Source organism: Triticum urartu, chromosome 4A, assembly GCF_056163025.1.
Source record: "Triticum urartu cultivar PI428250 chromosome 4A, HENAU_Tu73, whole genome shotgun sequence".
In the NCBI taxonomy this organism is placed as follows: Eukaryota; Viridiplantae; Streptophyta; class Magnoliopsida; order Poales; family Poaceae; genus Triticum; species Triticum urartu.
In genome coordinates, this window is record NC_141876.1 from 103,736,513 (window position 1) to 103,750,550 (window position 14,038).

The 14,038-nt window shown below is 52.2% G+C and overlaps 1 protein-coding gene across 1 annotated transcript; it reads right to left on the bottom strand.

Moving 5' to 3' along the window:
* Positions 1-320: 320 nt before the first annotated feature.
* On the bottom strand, positions 321-10,312 carry LOC147974986 (uncharacterized). The gene is made up of 3 exons (XM_087520227.1): positions 10,229-10,312; positions 9,945-10,146; positions 321-718 (listed from the first exon to the last, which is right to left on the bottom strand). Exons 1-3 carry the CDS (start codon positions 10,310-10,312, stop codon positions 321-323), a joined length of 684 nt encoding a protein of 227 aa, XP_087376353.1.
* Positions 10,313-14,038: the final 3,726 nt, after the last annotated feature.

Below are 14,038 nucleotides of genomic sequence, written 5' to 3' on the forward strand. Positions count from 1 at the left end.
TTGACAAATGGATGGCAAGTATTGTGGAACGGAGGGAGTGCTTGTCATCAAAATGGATAAAAAGGGACGTATCTAGAACTAAAATACGTCTCCATACACCTCCTTCTATCCATTTTGATGACAAGTAGTATTTCTTACCCAAAGGAACTTTATATCCAACAGACACAAATATATCCGTTCGACTGTTGGGAATTACTAATCTGATGTCGAAGTAATTGCTGCATCGCCACCAAAACCCACCATTTCTTAAGCTAAAGTAGACCAAGGTAATCCCTATATTAGCATATTACTAAGATAAACAAAAGGCACTGTAGAAACATTTAGGACGTGAGCTTGTCAATCTGAATGTGGACGGACACAAGCTTAGCCCCGGCCAGCATCTTGGGCAGAACTGTCAAGAAGGTCAGCTCCTGCACGTCGACGTCACCGGGATCCTTGCTGCTTGTCGCCTCCATTTCCACCTTGACAGCGTCGGTCGTGCCTTTGGGCTCCCCCGGCGGTCCACTTGCCCAGAGCTTGGCCACGTAGTGTGGCAGTGGGGACGCCCCCGCTCTGATGTAGACGACCGACACGGCGATAGGCGCGCCGATGTCGAGCACACCGCCGACCAAGAAAAACGCACGGCGGTCCTCCTCCGCGAATAGCAAGAGTGGTGGCTCCGGCAGTGGCACTTGCAGCTGGAGCACCTTGTCGTACTGGATCCTGTGCACCGGCGGTGCTGATGTGGTGGTAGAGCGCCGGCGGTGGGTGTCGGTGTCAAAACCGGCGGATCTCGGGTAGGGGGTCCCAAACTGTGCGTCTAAGGCAGATGGTAACAGGAGGCAGGGGACACGATGTTTTACCCAGGTTCAGGCCCTCTTGATGGAGGTAAAACCCTATGTCCAGCTTGATTATACTTGATAATATGGCTATTACAAGAGTTGATCTACCACGAGATCGGAGAGGCTAAACCCTAGAAGCTAGCCTGTGGTATGATTGTATTGTCCTACGGACTAAAACCCTCCGGTTTATATAGACACCGGAAGGGGCTAGGGTTACACAAGGTCGGTTACAAAGGAGGAGATATACATATCCGTATTGCCTAGCTTGCCTTCCACGCCAAGTAGAGTCCCATCCGGACACGGGACAAAGTATTCAATCTTGTATCTTCATAGTCCAACAGTCCGGCCAAAGGATATAGTCCGGCTGCCCGGAGACCCCCTAATCCAGGACTCCCTCAGTAGCCCCTGAACCAGGCTTCAATGACGATGAGTCCGGCGCGCAGTGTTGTCTTCGGCATTGCAAGGCGGGTTCCTGTGTTCGGAAGAATTTGAATACAAGGATAGTGTCCGACCCTGCAAAATAAGTTCCACATACCACCGTAGAGAGAATAACATTTCCACAAATCTAATCTGCTGACACATTTTGGCAGCATGACATCATGTCATGGCCCGGTAATTATTCGAACCGTTTTTCTTTAACCATTCCCGCACATAACGCGAGGCAGTTTCTTGACACGTCTTGTCAAAGCAGAGATCGTGTTCCCCTTATTACAGGATTCTCATCAATACGGACGTGGGTAACCCAACCGCGCCATCAATTGCGGCGCTTGGGGGATAAGCGAGTTTTACCAGGCTAGTGGGGGCTCATAGTTTAGTTCGCCCTTATAAAGGGATAAGATCTCACCTTTTTCTACCCACGCCTTCTTCCTCCTTACTCATCCATTCTCGCGCACTCGAGCTCCAGTGCCCAAGTCTGCATCCTCCTCCTCAACTTTCTCCAAACATGTCCGGAGCGGTAGGCAAGTGGATGGCCTCCTCCGTCACGGAGGGGCACATCAAAAAGTTACGTGTAGACGGATACTTAGCCGCAGACATCGCGCACCGGCTGCTAGCCGGGGGGCAGGTCGTCCCTACCCCGGAATCTCATGAAAGGGTGGTTTTCCTCCCCCACTTCGTCCGCGGATTGGGGGTTCCCCTCCATCCATTCGTCTGCGGCCTCATGTTCTACTATGGGCTGGACTTTCATGATCTGGCCCCGAATTTCATCCTCAATATCTCGGTGTTCATCGTCGTGTGCGAGGCCTTCCTCCGCATCCGGTCCCACTTCGGCCTATGGCTGAGGACCTTCAATATCAAGCCGAAGGTTGTAGGCGGCCAACAAGCGGAATGCGGCAGAGCCATGGTGGGAAAAATGCCTAACGTTGCATGGTTCGAGGGATCCTTCATGGAGACCGTAAAGGGGTGGCAATCGGGGTGGTTCTACATCACCGAGCCGCGCGACACCAACTGGGTGGCGGCCCCCCGAGTTTCGATCCGGAATCCCCACGCGACTCACTTCCTGGAAGGAGAAGGGCCTGTCCTAGGGTTCATCGGTGGAGCTGGACGGACTACAGAAGTGTATCCGGAACATGACAAGCAAGAAACTTAAACTTGTCAACATAGTCCAGGTCACGCTCTTCCGCTGGATCCTCCCGTGTCAACAACGGGACTTCAACTTATGGGAGTTTGACCCGGCCCAACACCAGACTCTAAGCGAGCTCTTTGACACGATGCACAAAGACGTTTGGAGGGTGCTGTTCAAGGGCGCCGAGGTCCCTCCCTCTCTCACCAAGGACCGCGGGCTAAGCGCGAAGCGCCCTGCGAATCCGGTAAGTTCTGTACACCTGGTAGGATATTTATTTCCCATAGCTTAACCATGTGCGGGGTCTGAGCTCCCATGCCTTTAACAGGCCTGGGTGGAGGCATCGGAGCAGATTGACTGTCCGGCCCCTCTGCCCGAAGACACTGTGGACGCCCTCCTGACGGAGATGCAGACTCCAGCTCCTTATGTGGTGTCGGATAAGACCAAGAAGAAGGCCAAGGGAACCCGAAAGAGTTCCCGACGCCAGGTGGTATCGGACTCATCGTCCGATAACTCCGAGACGCACTCCTCCCACGAAAATGAGGAGGAGGAAGATGAAGATGCTCCCCCTCCAGCCGGGGGAGACAAGAAAAGGAAGGCCGCCCCAATCGGGGAGGCCGAAGGGTCCAAGAAAGGAAGGGTTGTCCTTCCGTACTGCTCCTCCACCGCTGCCGAAGGCGAAGACGAGTGGCTGCTCAGGGCCAAGCCCCTGGCGAAGTCGTAAGTATTCGGATACCAGAGTAACTCATAGCATACCTTTGTCGCACTGCTTTTCCTAACGCCGAATATGATTATGCAGACCGCTTCAAGCCCGTATCGACGTATCCTCGTCGGACGGTTCCTTGGACTCGTCGGATATGGATAGTGATCCACTTCCGACCGCCTCCTCCCCTCGCCCTACGGACAATGCCGAGGTATTGTCTCAAGGGGCACCAAGCCGGGGGGAGACAGTCCCGGAGGCACCTCAAGGCGACCTTTCGGACTCCAGGAGCAAAGGGAGCAAGGCTCCCGTGGACTCCAAGTTCCGCTTTCAGCCGAACACCGCGCCGGAACCTCCAGTGGTTCCGGACTCGGGGAGGCGGCCCCCTTCCAAAAGGGGTAAGACGCCCATGCCGGTGACCTTTGTCCATCTAGAGGCACCGGACAACCTGCTGGGAGCGCTTCGCGGCACTTCCATCGACGAAGAGCACCGCACTATTATGAGTGCGGTGATCAAGAAGGTACAGTCCGCCAAGAGCGGACTAACTGAAGCTTGTGCCGGCCTTCTAACAGGATTTGAGGTAAGTACTTAAAATATAGGAAAAATATTTCCGCATAGACAGTAGCCCCTGATGCTCTATTTGGTGTTCACAAAGAAAAGCCCAATACATGATCAAATAATATATGCAGGAGTCTAATATAAGTATGTCTATATGCGTATGCAGGCTTCGCTGCTGACCTCTGCCGCACTGACTGCGGAGGTCGCTATACTGAAGTAGGACATCGAGGGGTCCGAGAAAGAGCTCGGCCTTGCCAAGAGGTAGCTCGCGGAGAACAAATGTAAGTAATACCTTGTCTATAGGTACATATATATATATAAAAGATGCGATTGCGAAATGACAGGATCATCATGAATGTGCCAGGGGCCACGACCAAAGTGGCGACCCTAAAGCAAGCATTGTCCGAGGCCGAAGACAAAGCAGCCAAGGAGCGCACCAAGCGGGAAAAGCAAGAGGCACGGGTGGGCGAGGTGCAGCAAGAGCTCCAAGCTCTCGTGACGAAGCACGAGGCGTTGGAGCTTGACTCGAAGACGCGAGAGTGTGAGCTTGCCGCTGCCCTCGAGAGCGCAAAGAATGCCAAGGCTGAAGGCCAAAAGGCCCTCCAGGAAATTGAGGCGATGAGGAAGATAGCGGCGGGTAAGGCATTCAATATGCAAATCAAGCATGTGAAAGTAAATTACTTGTTACTTACCCGAGTCCGGAGCTCTCTAGGAGCATTCGCAGATTTGCCCCGCAGCGTGTCGGACGCCGCAAAGTTTTACCAGGCCGAGGAGGGAAGCTCGATGGAGAAGCTATTCTGGTCTCAGTATACTAGGACTGAACACCCGATGCCTATGAGCGACCAGCTGAAGCAACTGGTCAAGCTGCACAAGGCGGCCGAACAGGCCATGAGGGGCCTTATAGTCCTGATGTGGCCTGGCGACTCCCTTCCCAACAGCTACTTTGGCCTGGTGAGGTGGCTTATGGATGCCTGCCCACGGCTGGAGGCCATAAAGTGGTCCGTCTGCATCGAGGGTGCACGCCGGGCCTTTGCCCGTGCGAAGGTGCACTGGGCCAAGATGAACGCTGAGAAGCTGGTGAAGGAGGGGCCACCGCAGGGCAAGGAGCATCGCCACCCCGAGATGTATTATGAGGGTGTCCTGAAGGGTGCCCGTCTTGTAGCGGACGAGTGTGTGAAAGATGTAATATTTGCATGAACTTGCTCGTGTGATCCTGTAGTATGAAAACTTGTTCATATGCGCTATGCAACGCTTGTTTGAATTTAAAATATTACCTTCTGTTCGGCTGTTTATCAAATCTGAGAGATGGCTAGTTGTCGGCTTCTGCCCCCATGCCACGAGTGCTGGGGTGTTCGGGATAAACCTGAGCACTCTTTTTCCCATTTTTGGGTCCTTCGAGGGAGGTGCTCAGCACAATGAACAAGGCAATCGAACTATAATGCTTTATCACTCTCACTTAGCCATAGAATTCTATAATTTTAAATTTTGGCGAAGCCCCTAGTATTCGAAAGGCCAAATTCGGGGCGCTATACACGCCTTAAGCTAGACAAAGCCTACTCCTCGCTCTAAATGGCATAAGTCTTTACGGACTCGAAACCTCTCAAACAGTGACCAATCTCTCGCCTTATCATGACAGTCAGTTTTAGCTTTCTCTACTGAGGTGCTTAGCCCAGCTAAACCGGGGCACAATTGCAGTAGTTCTCCCAGTGCTACCTTAGCCGATATAGCGGAACGTAAGGTACCAAAACATGGGAGCCGGGCAAACCAAACTATTGACCCATGACATGATTCGAAGCTGATGCACATAATGCTATCAGTTCGGGGTGCCGCACTGTCGAAAGTGTTCGGACTTCACGCCGTATTATGGGGTATGCTTAAGCCCCTGACGTATTGGCCGTACCAGAGTGTATGGGTGATGAATGTCATGAATGAACATATATATAAAAAAAGAAGAATAGAGAATGTGATAATAGTCTAGTGCTATGCATTGTTTATTCAAAAAGGTGCGTTAAAGCAGAATGATACAAGTAGTGCGATAAGCAAAAAGTAGGACTATTTGACATGTCCCCTCCAAGGGCAAGCTGAGGAATGGTATGTAAAGCATGTATTTCACTCGTTGTCAGAGACCACCTGGGAGTTCCATGGTGCGACGTAGCTTTCTGCCTCCTTGGTTGTTGCATTGTGTGTCCGGCAACCGTACTGCCAGACGGGGTTTCCAGAGATTAAAGTCCTGAAAGAGAGAAAAAATAATAAGGCGGGAAGCCCCTAGTGTGGTTGAGCCGCGTCTTGGGGCGTGCCGTAGTCGTGCCCCCCTCCCCACCTGTGCCCATGGTATTTTCAATGCGTAATTGTTTATGCGGGGCATGGATTTTGCCGTTTGGCTGGGACTGGGGTGGGGGCCGCATTGCTATGCGAGCTCGGAACGTGCCAGGCGGTCTTGCCGTCGATTACTCCGGGCGCGCTTGAAGGAGTCCGGGTCTTTAATCGCAGAACTGGTGGATTGCCTTAAGAGGCTGCTTTGTGCTTCTGCTGCGAGGGCCGCAGTGTGCTCCTCTGTGCGGAGAGAGCGCTCTATGTTTCCATTGACTGTGATGACCCCCCGAGGTCCTGGCATCTTGAGCTTGAGGTATGCATAATGCGGTACCGCATTGAATCTCGCAAATGCGGTTCGCCCGAGCAATGCATGATAGCCACTGCGGAACGGGACTATATCGAAGATTAACTCCTCGCTTCGGAAGTTATCCGGGGATCCGAAGACCACTTCCAGCGTGACGGAGCCCATGCAATGGGCCTCTACACCTGGTATGATGCCTTTAAAGGTTGTTTTTGTGGGTTTGATCCTTAAGGGGTCTATGCCCATTTTGCACACTGTGTCCTGATAAAGCAAGTTTAGGCTACTGCCACCGTCCATAAGGACTCGAGTGAGGTGAAATCCTTTGATGATTGGGTCTAAGACCAGTGCGGTGAATCCTCCATGAAAGATACTAGTAGGGTGGTCCCTGCGATCAAAGGTGATCGGACAGGAGGACCATGGGTTGAACTTTGGGGCGACTGGCTCCAACGCATATATGTACCTTAGCGCACGCTTCCGCTCCCTCTTGGGGATGTGGGTTGCGTATATCATGTTCACCGTCCGCACTTGTAGGGAACCTTTTCTGTCCTCTGGTGTTCGGCTGCCGGGGCTCCTCCTCGTCATCCCTATGTGACCCCTTATCTTTGTTTTTGGCATTTAACTTGCCGGCCTGCTTGAACACCCAACAATCCCTGTTGGTGTGGTTGGCTGGCTTGTCGGGGGTGCCGTGTATTTGACACGAGCGATCGAGTATATGGTCTAAACTGGACGGGCCTGGAGTGCTTCTTTTGAATGGCTTTTTCCGCTGACCGGGTTTAGAGCCTCTGAATCCGGCATTGACTGTTGTATCCTCGGTATTGTCGCTGTTAATGCGGCGCTTATGTTTGTTGCGATGTGACCTGCCATTGCCATCCTTGGTATCCGAAGTACCATGGTTCTTTGGATATGTTATTGCTTCGAGCCAGCCAGCTATCTTCTCCCGCGCAAAAGCGGGTCATGAGTGTCATGAGGGCTGCCATAGATTTCGGCTTTTCCTGGCCAAGGTGCCGGGCGAGCCACTCGTCGTGGATGTTGTGCTTAAAAGCTGCTAGGGCCTCTGCATCCGGACAATCGACGATTTGATTTTTCTTTGTTAGGAACCGTGTCCATAATTGCCTGGCTGATTCCTCTGGTTGCTGAATTATGTGGCTCAAGTCATCGGCATCTGGTAGTCGCACATAAGTGCCCTGGAAGTTTTCAAGGAATGCGGCTTCCAGATCTTCCCAACATCCAATGGATTCTGCTGGCAGGCTTTTGAGCCAATGCCGAGCTGGTCCTTTGAGCTTGAGTGGGAGGTATTTGATGGTGTGTAGATCATCACCGCTGGCCATGTGGATGTGCAGGAGGAAGTCCTCGATCCATACCACAGGATCTGTTGTGCCGTCGTATGATTCTATATTTATGGGTTTGAAACCCTCTGGGATTTGATGATCCATTACTTCGTCTGTGAAGCATAGGGGGTGTGCGGCGCCTCTGTACTGGGCTATATCACGACGTAGCTGAAATGATTCTTGTCCGCTGTGTTCGGCCCGACCGGACTTACTTTTACTGTATCCGACATGACGGTTATCATCTCGTATAGTGGCGCACCCTCGCGATCCGTAGATCGATCTTGCGTGTTTTGCTTTGTCCTCCAATACGTCTCGCGGGTCTGGCGTATTTCCCCATCCCTTGACATTTTTATTTGAGTGGCGTCGGGGTGCGGGCTGAAGTTTTGGCTGGAATGCCTCTTTGTCGCGACCACGAGGTGGCCGATCAGCCGCGTCATACACTGGAGATATAGGTTTTGGTGCTTCCTCCTCTAGTCGGGGTAGCAACCTGTGCTTTGGGTAACTCTTGGAGGGGCGTTCGAGTTTATATTCCACGGCCGCAAGTATTTCAGTCCATCTGTCAGCTAGCAAATCTTGATCATCTTGAAGCTGTTGTTTCTTTTTCTTAAGGCTATTTGCCATGGCTATAAGCCGGCGCTTGAAGTGCTCTTGTTCGACGGGATCCTTAGGCACGACGAATTCGTCATCGTCGAGGCTTGCCTCGTCTTCGGAGGGAGGCATGTAATTATCATCCTCTGCTTCTCCATCTGTCGCTCTCTCGGGAGGGCTGGCTTCTCCATCCTCCTGCCCTAAATCTTGCTGGAGGGGATTGTTGTCGTCTTCGGCACTGTCCGGAGTGCTATTATCTCCTATGCTGGTGTGACCGCTTTAGCTTTGGCGAGACTTAGAGCGGCGCCGTTGACGTCAGCGCTTGGGTTTCTTCTTGGAGGGGTCATCCTCCGATGTCCCGTCGCCATTGCCTTCTTTGGGTGTGTCCACCATATATATGTCATATGACGAGGTGGTTGTCCAGTGCCCTATGGGCAGTGCTTCCTCTTCGTCTCCCGCATCATCGTCCATACCGTCGATGTCCTCAGAGTCGAAGTCGAGCATGTCGGTTAAGTCATCGACAGTGCCTACTAAGTGGGTGGTGGGTGGGCGGTGAATTTCTTCGTCATCCGCATCCCAATTCTGCCGGACGTAGTTCGGCCAGGACTCTCCTGACAAGGAGAGAGACCTTAATGAGTTCAGTATGTCGCCGAAGGGCGAGTGCTGAAAAATATCCACGAAGGTAAACTCCATGATCGGCGCCCAATCGGATTCGATAGGCACGGGCGCAGGCGGTTCGGAGTCCGTGGCCGGGGAGGGATCCGGTAGTTCGGTGTCACGACTCCCGTGAAGGGTAAGGTCGATACTCGGCTCGATCGCTGATGAGAGTGCGGCCTCCAGGGCGGGGTCTATCCACTCGTCCATGGATGGCGCAACTGGCTCCGAATTGAGGGTCGGAGCGGTTGCCGACGCGATCTCCTAGACATTGTCCGATGGCAGAGCTAAATCATGCTCATCGTGACCGTGTGGCGCACTAAGCGGGGGCTCGAATCCATCGAAGATCAAGTCTCTGCGGATATCAGCCGTGTAGTTTAAGCTTCCAAACCTGACTTGGTGGTCAGGGGCGTAACTCTCGATCTGCTCCAGATGGCCAAGCGAGTTGGCCTGCAGTGCGAAGCCACCGAATACAAAGATCTGTCCTAGGAGAAAAGTCTCACCCTGGACTGCATCGTTATCAATGATCGAAGGAGCCATCAAGCCTAACAGCGACGACACAGAGGAACTCTCAATGAAAGCACCAATGTCGGTGTCCATACCGGCGGATCTCAGGTAGGGGGTCCCGAACTTTGCGTCTAAGGCGGATGGTAACAGGAGGCAGGGGACACGATGTTTTACCCAGGTTCGGGCCCTCTTGATGGAGGTAAAACCCTATGTCCTTCTTGATTATACTTGATAATATGGGTATTACAAGAGTTGATCTACCACGATATCGGAAAGGCTAAACCCTAGAAGCTAGCCTATGGTATGATTGTATGTTGTCCTACGGACTAAAACCCTCCGGTTTATATAGACACCGGAAGGGGCTAGTGTTACACAAGGTCGGTTACAAAGGAGGAGACATACATATCCGTATTGCCTAGCTTGCCTTCCACGCCAAGTAGTGTCCCATGCGGACACGGGACGAAGTCTTCAATCTTGTATCTTCATAGTCCAACAGTCCGGCCAAAGAATATAGTCCGGCTGCCTGGAGACCCCCTAATCCAGGACTCCCTCAGCGGGCCTTCGTAGCCGCACACGGGCACGGGGCATTTGCAGGGCGCGAGCGGACACGCACTATGGTGATCGGCGAGCTTGTGGTAAGTGACGTAGAGCCCACAGCCTTCGTGCGGGCACTCCACCCTCACCGACGAAAGGACGGAGTCCACCGCCGTGTTCCGCACGTTGAAGCCACCGCCACGCTCGCACTTCTGACATTGTCGCTGGTTCCCGGGGTGCTCGACGCGGCAGTCCACGCAGGCCAGGTGCCCTCCCTTGCACTGCAGAAATCAATCGAACAACACATCAATCAAGAAACCTGCACCTTGCTCAATCAGCCGAACGGACGAGGCGTATTCGAACCTCATACACTAGAGGCGTCAAGGGGCAGAGGCACAAGGGGCAGTGGGGCATGGTGAGGTCCATCGAGACCTTAGAGAGCTCCATCGTAGGGTCCTGTTCGGTCTGCATGATCTCGCCCTCCTCGTGCACAACCATCTCTCGACTTGGGCCAGGGTATTACAAAGCTTTACCGTCACATATTTTATACTACTTCAAGGTTCATTAAATCAACACATGCAAGTACTCCCTCCGGTCCTTTTTACTCCGCACATTAGCTTTGTCTGGAATCAAAGTTTGCTAAATTTGACCAAATTTATATTAAAAAATATTAACATCTATAACATCTAATAAATATAATATGAAAATATATTTCGAGATGGATCTAATAATAAATATGTTGTTATGTGAATGTTAATAATTTTTTGTATAAATTTGGTCAAAGTTGGATGAGATTGACTTCAGACAAACCTAATATGCAAAGTAAAAAGGACCAGAGGGAGTATCAAAAGGAGAGTCACGGCATGCATGCATGCATGCGTTGTAATTAATGCATCGGTAAACGCAAATTGTTGAAATATATCGAGTGTAGTGCTTTGATGTGTCGCGTCAACTTGTACATCAACGAGAAGTTTGATTATCCTCTCCCTCGCGGACTTAACTGCACCTACCTTTGGCTCTATGATAGGTTGGCCACACACCTGTCGAGCCCACCTATCATACACGCAAAGGTAGGAGTGTCCCTCCCTCGCCCATGAGCGTGGTGGTTGGCAAGACTAGGAGAAGTTTTCGCTACACGCTCTCCCTCCCGCACGTGGTGGACATGCAGCAGTTCAATCATTGTCAGATGGCCAGAAGCGTACTGTGGTAGTTTCATGTGTAGAGTAGTCTAGGATAGCGTGTACCGTGCTTGTAAGCTTAAAATCGTTGGGGTCGGCTCCATGCTATGTGGCCGTCTCGAAGTTTTTAAAAAAAAATTAAGATAGTCTTCTGGCCCTACCTGACACCCTGGTGATTGTAGTTTGCACGCTCATCTGGTCAAGACAGGAATATATATTTTAATTTGTTTTTTTTGAAAAGGGGGGGATGTTGGGGATATTACTATCCGTCATGACCCGCCCAGGAGGGGCCGGGTCAGCTCCAATGGCGGGTTACGCAAGAAGCCCAGTAAACATTCAAGATGATAGTTTATTAAACCTTATAGAAGGCCCAAGGGCCTGGAGGCGGCTTAAGGCCCGATATTGTAAACCACCGTATGTAAGGAAAGACTTGTAAAGAAAGGCATGTAAAGGAAGCCACCGAGCTGGACACGACTATGAGCCGGCCGGGACTCTGTAGGCCACCAGGCATCAACCCATGTATATAAGGGGACGACCCGGTGGCGGCTTAGGGCAAGTAACAACAAGTCGATAACTAAGCCGACGAGTTGAGCCTCTTGGTGATCGAAACCCCAGCAATACCAATCCCAACTAGACGTAGGATTTTACCTTCATCGTAAGGGGCCGAACTAGTATAAAACCCTCTTGTGTCCTTTGTCCCGATTAACCCCTTTAAGCTTCCTAGTGCGATGGCCCTACGACTAAGTCCTTGCTCTAGGACATCTTCCGTGACAATTCCACGACAGTTGGCGCCCACCGTGGGGCCAGCGCACGGTGGATTTGAGTTCTTGAAGGGCAACTTCGAAGGGCTCAAGGGATACGCTATGGGCCGGATGACCAAGATTCGTCGCGGCAAGCTCTACATCGACGATGAAGGCTAGGGCCCCGAGGCCGGCTCGATTGAGTATGGATGCCGGGTCCCCTTCGTCGGAATTCACGTCTTCATCGGCCGGATCGACGAGTCAGGTCCTGAGCCGGACATCCACACCAACCTCATCGAAACGGCTCGGCACGCGAGGACTGCCCGTGTTCAATCTGCCGTGAAGCATGCCTTCGTAGGCTGAATCCACGGTGGTGAATACTCTGAAGGACCGATGGAGGGCGGTGAGACGGCCATCTGTTCTGACACTACATCATCAACGGGCGAGACAGACTCTTTATACCAGCTACAGGACGGCATGCTCGGGGGCTGTTCCGATGGCAGCAGTATTCCAGACCCTCTTGAGCCGCCGAATTGGGCCAGAGTCTTCATGGGAGGGACACAGCCCGGGCAGAACTCTACAGCAGTGGCGGCAACAGCTACTAGGTCGGCTGCAGTCGGGTCAGGAGACCCCGCGCGCCCCCAGCTCAGATCTTGATGGACCTCATGGATAAACTAACGACTCTATTGATTGCCGTGGTAGAGCCGGCGGATAAAGCCCAACATGATGCAGAGGTGGCACGTGTATGTGAAGAGATGGTGCAAGCTAAGTAAAATCTAGCCGCAGAGGAAGTCAGGATGGCAGCAGAGCGAGAAGCTTTGGACGTTCGTGCTCAACAGCTTCAAGCGGAGACCTTTCTGCTCTCGGTGGATCTGAATGCGTCGAGCGAGGTCATGAGGAGGCGGCATCAGAAAACCCAATCACGTCTACCTCTGACGCTTGATCCTAGGAATCTTTTTCACACACCCGGAGCAGGGGGAAGTAACCCGCCGGAGGCACCCCGGATTATAACACCCGGCGCACCGGTCCAGCCGCGCGCCATGGATCCACCTCGTATAATTACCGCTCCGCCTCATTACGCCCCAACACCGCCGGGTCACTTCTCCAACCCTTTGGAAAACCTCATCGCAGCATCGGCTCGTCTGGCGGCTCTTCCGATGGAAGGTGACTCACCGGCGGCAATTGAAACACGGAGGGGAAGAGAACTTCTTCAAACAACTCTGGCGCAGCAGGATGCATACTCCTACAGTCGAGACAGGATCCATTCAACTCCCCGCCCAAGCCGGTGCCCAAGTTACAGTAGGCATATGGAATCTGCAGATATGTCAAGCAATGCTCAACGCCACAACCGGCCATACATGCATGAGCCGGTGCGGGCTGGAGCCCTTAAATTGGTGGATCAGGATAGGATTCGTCAAGAGGCAGAATGAGCAGTTCAAATGGCAGCAGATCAGGCGGCTCATCAAACTTTTCTGGCTTATCCAGCAACCTCGGTCGAGGCAGGAGTGGCCACAAGAACCGCAGGCGTTCCTTGCTTGGTGCCGGCCATACGTAATGAGCGTTTGCCAAAGGACTTTAAAGGGCCTCGTAAGGTGCCTAATTACACAGCTGACTTATAGCCCGGGGCTTGGATTGAGAGTTATGAGATGGCTATGGAGTTATTGGAGGTTAGCGATGCAGCAATGACCAAGTATTTCACTATGATGTTAGATGGAATAGCTCGTACTTGGTTGAGGGGATTGCCACCCAATTCTATCGGATCATGGGCGGAGTTGAAGGCTCGGTTCATCCAGAACTTTAAAGACACGTGTAAGCAGCCTATGTCGATTGTGGACCTGACCAATTGCAAGCAAGAGGATGGTGAATCCACAACCCATTGGGTGCGCCGGGTCAAAGAGATAATACATTCATCTGATAAGATGGATGCCGGCTCAACAGTCTTAATGTTGGAGAAAAATTGCCATTTTGAACCTCTGAATCAGAAGCTGGGGCGGCTCAAGCATGACTGTAATGACATGGGAACGTTGATGGCGGCTCTTGTCAAGTATGCTGATTCTGCTACTACCAAGGACCCGGTGTTTGACGAAGAAAAGGCAACGAAGGGAAAGAAGAATGGCAACGGCAAGGGTCACCAGCATAACCCGGCGAATCAAGGAGGTAATAAATGTAAGGCTGATGAGTTTGTTGCTAACACCAATGCACAGGGCGGAAATCAATGGTGCAAGGGCAGATAGCCCCCTCGGTTGGGCGAGTCA

Bases quoted from the DNA above. Each gene is read 5' to 3' on its own strand.
- LOC147974986 (XM_087520227.1), bottom strand. From the start codon at position 10,312: ATGGAGCTCTCTAAGGTCTCGATGGACCTCACCATGCCCCACTGCCCC. The intron at 10,147-10,228 runs GTTCGAATACGC...TGATTTCTGCAG, and splicing joins TGACGCCTCTAGTGTATGAG to TGCAAGGGAGGGCACCTGGC. The intron at 719-9,944 runs GTGCGTGTCCGC...CCACCACATCAG, and splicing joins CAAGCTCGCCGATCACCATA to CACCGCCGGTGCACAGGATC.